Source organism: Erigeron canadensis, chromosome 3, assembly GCF_010389155.1.
Source record: "Erigeron canadensis isolate Cc75 chromosome 3, C_canadensis_v1, whole genome shotgun sequence".
NCBI lineage: Eukaryota > Viridiplantae > Streptophyta > Magnoliopsida > Asterales > Asteraceae > Erigeron > Erigeron canadensis.
The window spans coordinates 43,764,033-43,780,860 of record NC_057763.1 but is presented as its reverse complement, the minus strand read 5'-3'; the positions used below and the strand labels follow the sequence as shown (position 1 = coordinate 43,780,860).

The 16,828-nt window shown below is 32.6% G+C and overlaps 2 protein-coding genes across 2 annotated transcripts; both read right to left on the bottom strand.

The window, feature by feature from the left end:
- On the bottom strand, positions 1-5,169 carry LOC122592757 (3-oxoacyl-[acyl-carrier-protein] synthase I, chloroplastic). The gene is made up of 7 exons (XM_043765056.1): positions 4,605-5,169; positions 2,286-2,717; positions 1,710-1,883; positions 1,386-1,499; positions 752-853; positions 604-670; positions 1-259 (listed from the first exon to the last, which is right to left on the bottom strand). The coding sequence occupies exons 1-7, from the start codon at positions 5,064-5,066 to the stop codon at positions 192-194; spliced, it is 1,419 nt and encodes a 472-aa protein (XP_043620991.1). The 5' UTR covers positions 5,067-5,169; the 3' UTR covers positions 1-191.
- A 5,893-nt stretch (positions 5,170-11,062) lies between these two features.
- LOC122594480 (high mobility group B protein 14) lies at positions 11,063-15,513 on the bottom strand. Its single transcript, XM_043766926.1, has 6 exons — positions 15,403-15,513; positions 15,163-15,294; positions 14,018-14,075; positions 13,870-13,914; positions 12,154-12,234; positions 11,063-11,435 (listed from the first exon to the last, which is right to left on the bottom strand). Exons 1-6 carry the CDS (start codon positions 15,471-15,473, stop codon positions 11,385-11,387), a joined length of 438 nt encoding a protein of 145 aa, XP_043622861.1. The 5' UTR covers positions 15,474-15,513; the 3' UTR covers positions 11,063-11,384.
- Between the last annotated feature and the right edge of the window lie 1,315 nt (positions 15,514-16,828).

Below are 16,828 nucleotides of genomic sequence, written 5' to 3'. Positions count from 1 at the left end.
GAAAAGAAAGATTTAATTTACCAAATAAATAACAGAGATGAAAAATAAGTTTTACAACACAATGGGCTAGCATCTAAATCTCAAAATGTACCCAAAACTCACTTCTGAAAATGTCTAAAAATTGGGCTAATAAACACATTTAACAACAGGTTTTATAAACCCTCGTCAAACAAAAACCCATCACATACAATTCAAGGCTTGAACGCAGAGAATGCTACAACAGAGTTGTGTCCACCAAATCCAAACGAATTTGAAATCGCTGCACATTCACCAAACAGCCATCATAATCAGTGAACATCGCATATAACGCTATAAACAAATATACAAGATAAAAGTAGCTTAAAAGAATAACCGCTCAAATGGGCGAAAGTTGCCAAAATGCATTTTTAACGTATAGTGATAGAATCCTCCTAAACCTTCTATTAACAAAAATAGATTATCGTGTATAATAGAAATAATACATGCAAATGGTGTATTAGTTCTAAACGATCTAAACAAACAGTGAACCAACCTTTTAAGACCCTTACCAGTTTTGACAAATTACCCAACCCACCCATTTTGCCAACTCTAATCACAAAGGAAAACAAAAATTATAAAACTCACCAACGTTGATTTCATGTTGCTGCTTTTGGTTTGCAACGGTGTCGAATTCAACTGCAGGTTCTGGGTTCTACATTCACAGAACAAGAAGTAAGATTCAAAAGGATACACGAACATTCTTACAGAGTTGCAAAAGAAACAAAGAACATACAAATTGATTTATGGAAGGATGCAACCACCCCGTTTGAATAGCTTTAACAGTAGCAATGGCTTCTAGACCACCGGCAGCACCTAAGCAGTGTCCTATCATAGACTGAAACATAGCCATGGCAAATGATTAGCATTATATCCTGGATATAAAATCAGGATATGTGGGTAACATGATAGATCAACCCTTTATGGAAAATATCGACCCATTTGCTTATGAACGGGTCAATTATGTCATGTTTAATCAAGTTAAATGGGTTAAATAACAAAACTAGCTTAAAAAGAAACGAGTCAATACTCGCCAAAAAGTGTTTTTCAAACATCTAAACCTCCTAAAATTAATTATTAAAAAAATCGTACTTTCTTTACCTGAAACACTACACTTTTTGTAATAATACTTGACAGTTGACACACAAATTGTTTACACAAAACCGGAAAAGTGTTTCGACCTATTACGCAACTCAGCAGGTTCTCCACTTCTTCAAATTCTACAGGAGATTCACTAGAATAACAATTTTCTTTTAGGCGACAAAATATTGGACAATGAATATCGAACAATGTCGATACCCCCTCCCTTGGGAGATATTAGTGGGAGTGGATTTATTTTTTTGGTTTGTGTGTGTGTGCATGTTTGTTACCTTGGTTGCATTCATTTTGATTCCTTCGGTCTTCTTGAATACCTTCTTCACAGCATTTACCTCAGCCAGATCACCAACCAATGTTGAAGTGGCGTGTGCATTGATATAGTTAACCTGGGAATAAGAGGGGGTGAATTTACACATGACAAATTATCTAAATGATCCATTATTGGAGCTTTAATACGACGTGTGTAACTACAAAAGCTGTATGTAACAAAACACATTGCTTAGCACTGTTGACCACTAGAACATGTCAACATTTGAGATACATTTTCTGTTATAATTAACAAAGAATATATAACTAGACAAGAAGGATTTTTATACCTCCTCTGCCGACACACCAGCATCAGCAAGACTGCTCTGAATACATGAAGAAACACCGAGTCCATCTGAACGTGGATCTGTCATATGATAAGCATCACAATTTATTGCACCTCCCAAGTATTCAGCAAGTATAGGTGCATCTCTTTTCATTGCATGTTCCAAGCTCTCCATCACCTGCAAACAAATTAACATTGATTCGAGTTATCTATGAAGAAAATATATCTATTTTACTCGCATGCTCGCAGCTAAATATTGAAACCAACATGGGTAGAAAACAGAGGTAGCAATATGCATAATTCAGGTAACATGTCAAATCAGTAATTTAACAGGCCCAACCAGAAATGCTTTTTGTTCATGTTTTGAAACTACAATGTGTGAAGCTATTAATATGATAACTAAATTAATATCATAATTAGAACAGCATAGCTTTTGTAATCACGTCTAACAGATCTATACTTTATGAAATTATTAAAAACAAACATAGAAGGCGCTTCCAGGTCAATCCATCCTTTCTGAGTGATTACACGATATCGTCAACCAATTCAATTTACCACGCCTAAAAGAAAGCAAACTTACCAAAACACCCGCACCTTCACCCATGACAAACCCATCTCGATCTTGGTCCCAAGGCCTTGAAGCAGTTTGAGGATCATCATTTCTCTGAGACAATGCTCTACATGCAACAAAACCTCCCAATCCAATGGGAATGATGGCAGCTTCAGTGCCACCAGCAATCATCATATCAGCTTCCCCTCTACGGATATGATTTGCAGCGGCATGAAAGCAGTAATTGGAGGTAGCACAAGCAGTTGAAATTGAATAGTTTGGGCCCATGAAACCCAAATCAATGGCGAGCAAGGCAGATGCCATGTTTGTTATTGCATAAGGAATGAAAAAAGGTGTAATCTTTCTGTAACCTTTTTCGATAAGGTTCTGGACTCCATCGGAAAATACCGTAAGACCTCCCATTCCTGTTCCAACAAGGACACCGGCACGCTCTTTATCAATCTGCATGTAGCAAATAAATATAAATTTCAGAAAGTGTATATTGCTCCATAAAAGAGTATTTAGAAGACGAAACTAAGATTTTAGCATTTAGAAGACGAAACTAAGATTTTAGTATTTAGAAGAAAAAAGCTTATGATTTAGTTATTCTAATTACTTAGAGCCAAGTTAATTCAGATTTTTAGAGCAAGTAACAAGTGGTTGCAAGAAAATTGATTCCTGGATTGGTGTACATAAACCACATAGCAGAATTAGCTCACTGTGAAAGGCAAACACATTGAATGGATTGTAATGTAATAATGTGCTCCCTTCATCCAATAGCAATTGCAACATCTATGGTTCAAAGTAAGTGTTCCAAGATACTCAACTGTCTTTTAAGCACCTTTTGATTCTGGCAGTTTCAAGCCATTTACTTATTATGGTTTCAGATTTCAGGTTATGCTTTTTTTCATGGTAAAATGGACAAAATCAGAATATTTAACTACAAAGAAAACAGATCAAAATTCACAGAGTGTAATGTGACTAAGTAGATTTAACTACAAAGAAAACAGATCAAAATTCACATAGAGTGTAATTTGACTATGTAGTATGTACAACCTAAAAAATTGCTATACTCAAAAAACTAGATGGTTAATATAGTATACCTTTTGCATTTCATGTCTTGCAACAAATAATTTACAGAAAAGTTTTAAAAAGTTAATCTTTAAAGGTCAACTCAATCTACACAGAAAATACTTGATTTGACTCGACACTGGACCTGGAAACCAGTTCACTTTGCCACCTTTTTTAAAGGAAAAGTGGCAAGCACATCCCAGAATGAAAAATATAACTATTTTTGGGACGAAATGAAAACTAGTCGAGGCATTCCAACATTTTGACATTCATACCATTTACATCTCTTTTACGAGTGGACACACATGCACGTAAACTTGATACTTCTTTTTTCCCTCAACGCATGTCTCATGCATTATTTATTTGCACAGACAAACACAACACACACAAAAGATGAACAAATAGAAATAGAGAAGACTATAAGAACATGCAATTGGCATTGCTTTGCAACAAAGTGATCTATTGCACTTTGCACATGACCATGTATCAAGTACGCTTCAAATTCCTTAATTATTTATCATTTAGTACACGTGGCTTGAAAATCAAATAACCATTTGCTTATATCCAGTGTAGTTAGTTTAAATAATATTTAACTTCAAAAATTCAGTGTTCTTACAACTACTCCTTACCACTCTATCCAAATCTATATATTTTGACCCTCATACTCATAATCAATTTACACAAACACTCAAACCCAATCATTGCACATCTAAATGACCCCTTGTCATGAAAAAATCCCTACCCAAAGCTCAAAAGATACAGTAGAGCTCTGAAGCTTAAAAAGTTTAAAACTTGACAGTTCAAAAAAGTTTAAATCTTTACAACTTAAAAAGCTTGAACCTTTATAAACAAGGTTAAATCTTTAACACTTACCGACTTATGCTAACCAGGTATCACACAAATATAACATCCATTTAAATAAAATTCACTCCAAGAAAACACAAAATCAAGACAAATCTTGATTAGAATCACTTCAATCCTTCACATTTTTCCACTTTCCTAAACAATAATCACCCAAATCTAACTCACATTTCACACATGCAAATTCCCCAAATAACCTGAATGGATAACCTGAACAAGAAAAACCTTCTCCACATATACAATTTTCCACTTTCCAAGCTTATTATCACCTAAATTTAACACACATTCCACACATGCAATTCAATTTACTGAAATACAACATTCAAATCCAAACTATAATACATAACAAAAACACAAACACATATAAACACATACATATATATATACATAATACATATGTATAATGAAAGTACAAACCTTGGAGCGATTATCACCACCAAGATCAGCATGCTCAAGAGCTTTTTTGCCCGCAACAATGCAATACCTCAAACAATCATCTAATCTTCTATCATTTTTGCCATCAATATACCCATCTGATTTAAACCCACGAATTTGCCCACCGAACCGGGTCGGAAACTTAGAAGCATCGAACCGGTCAATCAACCCGATTCCACTTTCACCGGCCAACAGTTTCTCATAGTAAGTATCGACATCGTTTCCAAAAACAGAAACTAAACCCATTCCCGTAATGACGACCCGTTTCTTTGGATCTTTTTCCCTCTTGGGTGCCGAGGCCACGGCGGCGGAGATTACGGCACGGCGGCGCGTGGTGATGGTTGTGAGTGATGGTGATTTGAGATTTAAGATGGGCTTTTTAAGTGGGTCAAGTGGGGATGAAACCCGAAGTGGGTTTGATTGAAGAAGAGCTTGAGATTGCATGGTTTTGATTAGAATGCTAAAAAAGTTTTCGTGAAAAAAATGGTGAGTGTGTTGGGGGGTTTGATTATTAGATGTATTTGACGGATGTTTTGAGGAAAGGGATGAGGGGAATATATATATATATATATATCTTACACTAGTCGTAGATGAGAAGTGTTTTAAGCTGCTCACATTAACTTATTACGATGCATTTTAAGTTAGTACTATGATAAAATGCATTTTAGTTCCGGTGAAACTTTAAATTGTACGGTAAATCATCAAAGTTGCATAGAGTTGTAACGTAACTTGAACTTTGTACAAAAGTTGTATTGTGGATAGGTCGAGAAACTTGTGATTCGAGATTGGAATCGGGGATAACCCGGATCGGATTTTTATATAGAAAATTTATAAATTTTTGAAATTATATGTAATAAACTTAAAACATAATTGTTTAGAAAACTTTACATAATACTTCCAAGTTTAAAATTTACTCATTAAAAACATAAACTTAAAACAATTTAGGATTCTATTAAAAGTAAACAAAAAGAAAAAAAATTTAACCAAACTTGACCCGAGTTTGAGCCGATCCGACCGATTCAAACAAGTTTGGCCAAGTTTTACACGCGACCAAGTCGTTGACCGAGTTTTCACTCGATTCTGGCCAACTCGACCCGTTTAACCCCCAATTTCAATTTTGATTTTGATCCAAAGTTTCCAGCCGAATTTTACAACCCTTTGATACATATTAGTTGGAAAAATGAAAGAAAATGCCATAAAATCGCCAATGATAAAGACCTCACGGGGCAATTAAGTGATATATTCTCTTAAAAGTTAATCTAAAAATTAGAAAGTATAATTTTGTTTTTTAATCTTATTTCTTGATTTTTATCATATATCATTATGTTAAATTGAGAGAATTAATCATTTTCCATTAGTCAATACTTCGAATTAATGTGGATGAGTGTGTATATAGGTGGACGACCCAAATTGATATGAAATATTTAGACACATTCAAATTTCAGAATGTATATAGCATGTTTTTCTGTAAATCATAAAAAAATTTGTTTATTAAATCTGAATTGCTTAAATTAGATATACAAATGATATTAACTATTTATCTGCGGTTTGAAAAAAAATATATTAACTATTTAATTAAATAAAAATAAAAAATAGTTGTTTTTTAAGGAAAAGTCAAATGGCTTTAAAAAAAATGTCATGTATCGTTACAAAATTGTTTCAATCCTTCTTACTAAAAGACAATTTTAGAAAAGCAAATTGAGATATGCATTTCAAAACATTATTTTCAAATGCATAATTTTTTTAAAGAAAATTACTTATATGGTTGAATTTTACATACTATATCTTAATTTGGACACATACAAAAATAATTATTTAAATGGTCATAAATTCCTTATCACCTAACATATATGGTAAGAAATAAAATCAACCAATTAAATAATATTAAGTATCCATAAAACTCCACCACTTATAATAGATTTCACTTACCTTCTCCAACTTGTTTCACTTTCATGTGTTTGGTTTTTCTAAATAATAGGAGTATACTCATAACAAGCATTATATCCAGTTAAGATTGAGATTTCCTAAAGTTAATTACAACTTTATTGGTAAAGTTGTAGATCTTAACCATTGATTTAAAATCAAGGGTCAAGATTCAAAGAAGTTGGTTCTCTTATTAAGTTATGGGATGTGATTCATACACAACATGTTTTTACCATACACAACAATGTATGCATTATATGATTGTACTGTACAATTGTATAATGCATACAGTGTTGTGTATGGTTAAAAATGATTGTGTAGGGATCATTTTCCTTAAGCTATTAGTAATCTAGCCCGCCATTTATTAGTTATTACATTGCTTTTCTCATATGTTGCCCTTGGCATTGTCTCATTAGAATATTTACTTTCGTAATTCATCTATACGCATATTTTTGGCAAATTTTGTCTTAAAAAAAAAGATCAATATAAATTCTTAGTAATGAATGTGTTTAGGGAGACTACTTGATATCCATTAATTAGTTCAATCAATAACTAAGATTACTAGATATATGAACAGATTCAACCTTTTAATGTATTTCTCATGTTCACGTTGTGGACGACTTTTCCCTCATCTTAGAAAGCAAATATGTTGCTTGAAGTCACATAGTTGATTTGCTGCTTAGTAAAAAGTGAGTTCCAATATGTTTCTCCAAAATCTGAAAATGTTATATTAATGGATACATGCTTGTATCGATGTATATACATGAATAAAACGTAGTAAATTAAAATTGGTGACATTTTACATCATTTGATTGGTTAATTTTATTTCTTACCAAATGTGTTAGGTGGTAGAATTTTATGACCATCTTGGTAATTTTTTATGTAAGTGTCTAAGTTAGGACATAGAGCATGGAATTTGATCATCTAGGTAATTTTCCCATCTTTTTATACCCACAATCTCAAACACCCGTTAAGATTGTTTTTATTAGTTTTTTTTTTTGTCATGGTTTTAAGTAGTAAATCTTACCAAATCTCTGTTTTGTCAAGGGTTGGCCAACACATGATGCAATGCATGTCTATTTATTCCAATGTTAAAATGATATTATTCTAGTCGTGTATATTTAAACTAACAATTATTAAGAGTGATAGTAACATATAGTTTTGGCTTATTTGGAAAGGTAAGGGAAAAAATAAGGAGAATGTTTTTGTCAAAATAAGAAAACCTATTTAATATAAGAGATCAAAGGTTAGAATATATTAATACTGACAGTGACAAAATTTGTGGGAAATATGTTTTTTTTCTTTTGAAAACCATAGTTTAAGAGATCAAACGTTATCACGATCATTAACTTATAACCGGCCTTTCTTATAAAAGACTAACATTGCGAAGTTTGATACGATGAATTTGTGGTAACATAACAACTCGTGGGAGAGTGAGCTTTTATTTTAAATTTATATGGTTCATGGGGTGGGGGTGTTCGCCCTACTCTATTGAATGGAGCCCCGTATTGAAAATAGTTACGTTTCATTTCGAATATATATGTCAAGTATTATCCTAAATTATTTTTTTAAAAACTATAATACTTCAAAAATTAGTGTATGTTTTTATTGTTGTTCTATATTTAACATAGGTTTTTTTTTGTATTTTATTTTAATTTATTAAGAACTTTATTTTTTAGACCATATATAATTTATGTTTTTATATAAATAGATTGATAAAAAAAATAATAATAAATAGAGCAATATTATTTTCAGCACTATGTTGCAACGTAAGACATGCCCAAGAAACGCTTGAGTTGCTATCGCCACTTGGAGCTCTTGGATGCTTTGGGCGTCTATTTTTTATTGTTTACTTAGGCCTTGTATAATAGAGACATCTTCCACACTGTCACATCAGTTTTTTTCTCAACTCATCCATCTCTTCCACACTCAGTATCAATAACACCTCTTCCTTAACTTTTATTTATTACGAGTATATTTTATATCCACATTCTCTCTCTTCCTTACTCTCTCTCTTTCTTGTCTATGCTCTTCCACCCATCGAAGAGTGGAAAAAAGACCCCATCGATGAGGCGTGGAATAGGCTATTGTGGCTGGCCTTATACACACAACTATCCAACATTTGAGTCGTTTGAGAGTTGTCATGCTCCAAAATATTTTTCGGGCTTCTTGAATGCACCGCATAATGACAGTTCCTATTAAAAAAGGCTGTGACACTCCGGTTACTCTAATGGTTTCATATTTTTAATACTTCCAAACCTCCAACTATGCTATTAATTATGCCTTTCTAAAAAAGTTGTTCTCCGTCCCAATTTAAATGTCACGTTGACTAACTTTGTCCGTAAATAACTTTGTTTGTACTATATAGTAGTTGATGAAACTTATATGAACGAAAAGTACATTAAAAACTCAATCCATTCATATATTTTATATCAAGTGTTACATGACACAAACAAAGTTATTTACGGTTAAAGTTAATCAACGTGACATTTAAATTGGGACGGAGGTAGTATTAATTATAACTATAGATATAAATAAATGCCAATTACCCATGTAATAACTATGTGACAATGGTGACTTGTGGTGATCAATTTGACACACTTGTTCAGATGGATGGGGTAGATAACTAGATATTGACACGAATGGACAATGCAAATTTACTAGTAAACGTGTCTTTAATGTGATAAACTGATAACTATTAAAGAGGGGCTAGCTATCTTTTGCCAAACCAAAGAGGCAAAGACTTTGGTATCTTCTAAAACATCAATTGAAGTTATAATTGTTTTACTATTTACCAGTCTTGTTGTTGATCATCATACTCGTCATCTTGCTAGCGTAGAAGCTAATCTAGATGGAAAATGTTAATTAGCTTGAGTTGAACATCATAGTTCTAGAAAAAAGAATATTTTAAAATTTGTAGAGTTTATAAAAAGATCCATAAACTTGTAATGTTTTTGGTTATCGGTCTAACGTCAACATGTTATTTAGTTTATTTATGAATTACGTATTTTGAAAGGAAATATTCATACAAATTTACATATTCATCTATACAAATTTTGATACTAGAAGGATTATCGCGATAGTAACGGCAGTGGCAGCGTGATAGAATGGTACAGAGCGACACGTAATATAAATTATTGATGTAATTAATGTAATTGATTTAAAAATAGTAATATATTTGTGGTAAGTTATTTCATTAAGTAGAAAGTAATATATTGAGCTCGTATATATAACCGTATCCGATTGGATCCAAAGGTGTAGTAGTTGATGACTTGATGCCAATTTTAGTCTACAAAAAATATTTCCTAATGATTAGTTTGGATGTTGATTTTGTTTTGTCATTCAAGTAAAAGTTATTATCTACATAATATATAAAGATGAAAAATGTGTAGATACATAAATCATATAATTTAATTCAAAACGTAACCCAAACATATTCCATATTGTGGAAAGTGGGCCACTAAACTGGACTTGCTTGCTCTTGAAATCGATATATGCACCACGAACGAACGATAAATGGAATAAAATTTGATGGAGATGCCACTTAATTCTTGAAAGTTAAAATCTGCATCTTCCAAGTTCCAAAGAGGCCCCCTTATTAAAAGTTCTAACAAAACCAATTTGGATGTCCCACCTACCTACTCGATTAGTAACTAAACATATTTTGGATCACTCGCCAGCCACAATTAAACCATCTATGAATTAGTTCTAATGATCATCCAAATTTTCGTCATCAATCTCTGAACTTCATCTTCATGTTTAATGTTACTTGATATGATTTGAATGTTGTTTTGATTCTTCATTCATTTTGTTTTAAAGATAAATTTAATTTTTTTATTTGTTAGTTAATAATTATTATTATAATGATAAACTGTCAACATATAATTAACTAACAGATTAAAAAAATACACAATAAATCTCGTAATATATAGAAATCAACTCTTATTGATATATGTTTTTTGTTGACTTTTTTTTAGAAAGGAAGTGATATCGGTACAAATATGCATTACATATTTACATGTTGATACAATGTGCTTTATAAATTTACTAATATTTGTGATATAAATATCACTTTCTCTTTGGATATGTTTGATTAGGAGCGTTGGTCCCTCTCCCTTCGTTAAAAACAGTGTTGGTTTATACCAACATCCAACTAACATTTGTTTGACCTCTTGTGAATAATTTGAATGCCAAAGTTAATTAATAAAATCTAGTCTCATATTAATATTTTCTATTCAAGTATTTGACATTTGGCCAACAAGATTCACCAAGTCTTCAAACATCACGCATGTACAAATTTAACATCTAGAAGACTAGAACACGTGTGCCTAAAATTTGGAAATCCTGACCGCAAAAGAATGGCGACTCAGTAGTAAAAATTAGATTTCTGAAGGTAAAAAAAACACCTTGTGGCCACGGGGTCCGGGCTACCCACAAACCGAGTGATGGATTAGTCGGCTTGCAAAGGAAAGTCACCTAGGTTAGCCGAAACATATAGAAATTCTATACATTATGCATTAAGCATTCAAAAAGGCTTTATTTCATAATCTCGTGCTTGGTTTTACATAACCAAAAGTTAAATTTACATTCACATAGACATAAGAGAGCACAATCCTTTTCAAGTATATCGATATATTCAAGGATAACATCTTTGATTCAATATATCGGAAAGCAAACACAAAACCACTATCCAAACAAAACTCCACATTTGCATAGGCTTTCTAATTGTCGAGTCAATGATGTTAGATATATAACCAGAGCGACTTGCATGCTTCAATGTTAACTATACAAAATGTCAATCACAACTACAGTGAATATCTTCTACAGTTCTACGTAAATTTATTCATTGTACTCCGAGTCCTCGTCAGACTCATCGAATTCCCCATTTTCCTGTAATTAGTTGTTCTGATAGTGAGTATTAAGCATACACACATATGTTCTGATTCCAATACAACGGTTGTATCATTTTGGCAGTAATATGACACAACAAAAGTGATTGGTGGTGTTCTATACTTTAGCAATGTGAGACGGGGTACAGCAATAGCATGACATTGAGAAGTGTTTGGCATAAAAGTATGTGCAGTATCTAGATAACCTGTGTTGTGGATAGTATCAGGACAATAGTCAATAGCCACTGCTAAGTAGTAAGTACTCACTGTGGCCTGTGGGTATTTCAATTATAAACTATAATAGGAACTACTATGATTTCAATTAAATACTACGAATATAATAGGAACTGGTATGATTACTTGTAAAATGCTGCTTAGTTTATGCATCAAGTATTGGTAGTTGGGTATCACTTCAAAGTTCAAACTGATACTTGAACAAAGATGGTAAATTGGGTAACGGGTCAAAATGGTGTCCTTTAAAATGAGTGAAATAAAAATGAGTAGAAACCAGAACGAACCGAAATCCACTTCTATATTAGTTTGGCTGATTCCCTGATTCCCACATTAGGCCATTATTCCCATTGCCTCGGATCAGATATTATGACTATCATTCCTTAAACCAAATAACGCATAATTTTCTTTAAAGATATGACTATATCAACTTGTTTACTGTTGCAAATAATGGGAACAATATAATTATGATGAGAAAATACACTTACCTGTTTCTTGACATAATCCTTCATGGCTTTCTCAAACTCTGCTCTTTTCTTGGTAGCTATATCGTAGTACTGAATCTTCTCCTATGGCAATATTTACCAATTAGTCAGACAACTTAGCATACCAACGTATGATGGGTTTTCAGGACCACATGAAGAGATGGAATATCAATCAAACACAAGTTCTAGAAGCCACCCTATATGTATGATTCAAAAAGCACAGGGAAACAATAGTGCTATTTCAGTATTAACACTCACAACTAGGAGGACTAGGCATCCTTGCTACTCAATCCGTCCTGCATATTTGACAAGGTTTGTATATGCGACTTACTAACCTCCAATTTCATAGTAGATGCCAAATATGAAGTATGTTAAGATCAAATGATAGAACACTAAAAAAATATATAAAAAATAATCAAATGCATGAATACCAACATCCAAAAGATGTTTTCTTTAGCTAACTTACTAGTAATTGACTTCTTTAAACGATTCTACTTGAATTATGTTGTTATCACTATACCACAAAGATGCAAAAACCAAAGAGTATACTTCTGAAGAGTAAAAAGTAAGAAACAACTGGTAATACAATAGTCCTTTTTAGCATGCACATTCACACAACTTGTCCCAATACCATAACTTTTGTAGTTTATAATGATATTTGCAAATAAAAATTTGGTAAAGGTTAGCTTGTAACTAGAAGTCAAGTACATTGATCCAAAAAGTTGATTACGCGTCAAGACATGAACCAACATAAAAAGATGATAGGATTTAGATATCGCTCTTAATCATTTAGCACAATTCACAAATGTATATAGCATATCAAATTTCTTCTAAATTTAAGATTGTGATCACCGATTCATAGTACTAAGTCTAAATTAACAAATAAGGGAGCCCTAACTACCTAACACTTCCAACGCAAACTGCACTATCAATATTGATCACGCCCAACTTGCTAAGTCTACAAATTAACAAACATAGGAACCCTGATACTAACTCTACATATATAAATGTTCATCAAAAAAAACTCTACATATATAAGCATTGAGACCCTTACCTAACTAACACATCCAAATACACACTCCATAATAAATATTGATCATACCCAACTTGCTAAAATGTAGCCGATTTGACTTTTAGGGTGTTTGCTATGTATATATACTAGATAGAGTTGGTACTAAGGTAGTAGGGTGTGCTTCTGTTCTCAAGAGTCCAAGTTGGCCATGTATTTGCTATATGTCTACACTTATTTACCAATCAAGTACTTTATTAGTCTATTTACATGGTACTGCTCTTCCACTAATTCTGTGATCAATAGACAATAAATCATATGTTAACTGTACACATTAATTAGATACATATTAGCAGCACTGCAGCAGCAAACTTGACATAACTAACGCTCCTCAAACTGTGTCAATAAAATGATAGTGCCAATTACTGCCAAACATGCTAAACGGAGTCAACCATGCTTCAGACTTTATTACAACTTTTTCATATAGTTGGCATTAGGGTTTGCTTTTCTTGTTCTCCAGGTTTGATCAAAGGCCAAATCTGTGTTCATGTTTGCGCGTACGTAAATGTTGATACATGTAATATTTGTAAAATGGTTCACATAATTCCATTCCAATGATGTACCATTAAGGTATTAAATGATCTTGACGAGGATTCTAACCAATAGTTGAAGACTACTGAGTGAGGGTATAAATTTGAAATGGTACCAACCTCATAAGTCATAATCTTCCACTTTTCACCACAAGCCTTACCAACCTGGAAAAAGGATATGTAGATACATATCAGTCAGATAGAAGAGAAAAGAATTATGGATCTCACTGATAATAAGTTTACAGATGAAGGGAGTCATAATGCACACCTCACGCATTGACTTGACATCCGGATGCTCTTCTTGAAAACCCTTACGAAAATCCTCCCTTGTTTGATAGAAATTAAACTTAGGTTATCAAAAAGAAGTTCACATGATATTTTCATAAAGATCCTCTTGGGATAGTGTCAAATCACCAAATGGTTTATATAACTATACCATAGTCACATGGAACTAGAATCACTCCTGTTACAGAATCACGAGTCGCTATATCCTAAAATTTGTTACGGTAGTGGGTAGGCTGATATGGGAACGCTTTAGTACAATACCATATATATGCCGAACCAAACATCTTTGGACCTTGAGTTTTTGGAACCCAAATTGCATCCCAGAAAGGCCGGGAACAATTTTTAAATTTAATGAGGAACGCTGTTTTTCCCCCAACCCCCACTTAACCAAGTACAAGTATATTAGAACATGTTTTCTAATATGGAAAATGAAAATAGCATTTTCTAGTTTTGAACGCATTTTTAAAATTTTCATTTGTAATCTAGAGATAGAAAACTCCATCCATTCTTTAGAATATTAGAAATGGAAAACTAGAAAACATTTTCCATAACTAAACTCGCCCTTATTGTTTTTTATACTACTTTAATATGAACATGGTGTTGCAAGGTTCATTCTTTACATCCATCATTGCCCCCATGATTCTTATCATCTCTCGTAAAATTTTCCGTGCGTAAGGAGACATGCTTTGTATTTGTTCATTAATTAAAAATTAATACATATTCATAAGCTAGAAAAGGTTTTGTATGAAGTCAGGTACATGAAATCCCATCGTGATATTTTTGTTTGGTACTAACCGGTATTTGGATCAAAATGCCAAAACCAGTACAGGTTATTCGGGATTGGGGTTGGGACGTAATCGGATCAGTATAGTACGGTGTGGTTCCTTACTAAAATCCATTCCTGATAAGCACTATATTTAGAGCCATTCATGTTTCATAAACCCTACCAAGTATTATATACATATTATATTTCATAATTTAAATTTATTCCAGGTTCTAATAGATAAATGCTGAGGTTTTCTGTGTTCATGTTCCAATAAGTATTTAGTATAAATTATAAAATAATAACACACACATATGCAGAAAACTAGATATATCAGACAAAAAAAAAAAATTTTAAAAACTTACAAATAATAAAAGAAAGCAGTAGGTGGTTTTTTAGGCTTATTAGCTTCCAATTTTGATGTTTTTTTCTTAGCTGCCCCAACTTTAGGCCTTCTTTTTGTTGTTATCCTCGATCTTGGCCTCAAATCCATTTTCCTATCCAATATTCACGAATTCAAAAAAAAAAAAAAGAAGAAGAAAAGAAAAGTAATTTTGATATTGAAACTGAAATTTAAGTACTGGGTATGGTGAAAATGAACATACGTTTTTGTGGGTGTTTCACTATGAGTAGAGTCTGAAGCTATTTTCGCCATTGTTACAAGTGAAAGGGACATAGATACAATTTGATAGTAGATATACTGTTCGATGTATAATGACCCGTCATTTGTTACCCACTTTATATAAATAGTCCCTTGGATATCTTTGTGTTTCAAGTTTAGTCACATAAATTTTTAAAAAGAACTTTTTAAAGTTTTAGATATGATTTAAAAAACATGTACATATACTGATATACGGGTGTCTGTCTCTCTATGAATGTGTATATGGGTCTGTATGTGTGGAAGCGAATATACATTTATAAAGGGGTCCTCCTATGGACACTATGCCTAAAGACATCCGACCTTAAAAGCTGGAAATTGTCACGCTTTTGATATGAAAAAATGTCTCTTTAGATCACATCATTGTCACTTTTAATTTTTATCTAATCTATAAAATTTTGCCAGTCACAACACTTTATAAAAATAGTCTGTTTATTTTAAGGCTAATTGCTTGAAAAGTGCTCTAACTTTTACACTTTTATTTTTCTGGGGTTCCAACAAAAAAAGTTATATTATAGGGATTAAAACCGGATAAATTTTCTTTAGTGAGACCACAACCATTTTTTGGTAATGTGTCTTCCAACTAGCCGGTTTAATCTTATTTTTAGATAGCATGTGTCATTTCCCTTTCCATATGAATTCTTTTTATATATAATATATAATAATAATAATACATATAATTATATAATATTCCAAAATAAAAACAAACCAGTAAGAATTCATCAACCTTCATCCACACAAATCATCATTTCCATTTCAAACACTTTTCTTTTCTTTGACACAAACAAAGCTCGTTGTCACATTTCAATACCCACACACTGATCACCATCGACTCTCATTCATAAGAAGAAGAAGAAAGAGACGACCATATCCGGATTAAAATCTCATCGATTTTAACAAGTGTAACTTACTACAAATTTACTTCATAGTATCTACAAATATGTATATATAGATATATAACAATGGATACAGGAGAAATTTTTTAATCCGTTAAATCTTGGGTTTTTCATCGAACATCCTTTAACCATCAACATCAATCTAATAACAAAAGAAACCGAAGGTGGTGGTGGTGGTGGCTGCGACGTCGGTGGTGGATGGTGGCGGCGCTGGTGGTGAGTGGTGGCGCTTCTTGGCTCAAACCGACGGTTCTGATCTGGGTTTTTGTGGTTGTATGCGTTTGTTAGTATATTTATCTCGTTGTAACAATGGTGAGATCTGTTTTTTTTTGGGGGTTGTATGCGTTCGGTTGTTCATAATCATATTCCTAAGAGATGTTGATGATGTTTACTGATAAATTTTTTATATGAACATATATTCATCGATCGGTTCATTTTGGAAGAAAGTGATGATGGTTTTTTTGTTGTTTAATCACA

What these genes read in the sequence shown, in the direction of transcription:
- LOC122594480 (XM_043766926.1), bottom strand. Translation starts at nt 15,473, where the DNA reads ATGTCCCTTTCACTTGTAACAATGGCGAAAATAGCTTCAGACTCTACT. An exon ending in ACTGCTTTCTTTTATTATTT is followed by an intron (nt 14,076 to 15,162) that starts GTAAGTTTTTAA and finishes CTATCAAACAAG; the next exon opens with GGAGGATTTTCGTAAGGGTT. An exon ending in AGGATTATGTCAAGAAACAG is followed by an intron (nt 11,436 to 12,153) that starts GTAAGTGTATTT and finishes AACTAATTACAG; the next exon opens with GAAAATGGGGAATTCGATGA.
- LOC122592757 (XM_043765056.1), bottom strand. Translation starts at nt 5,066, where the DNA reads ATGCAATCTCAAGCTCTTCTTCAATCAAACCCACTTCGGGTTTCATCC. An exon ending in TCAAAATGAATGCAACCAAG is followed by an intron (nt 854 to 1,385) that starts GTAACAAACATG and finishes GCTATGTTTCAG; the next exon opens with TCTATGATAGGACACTGCTT. An exon ending in ATCCTTCCATAAATCAATTT is followed by an intron (nt 671 to 751) that starts GTATGTTCTTTG and finishes CTGTGAATGTAG; the next exon opens with AACCCAGAACCTGCAGTTGA.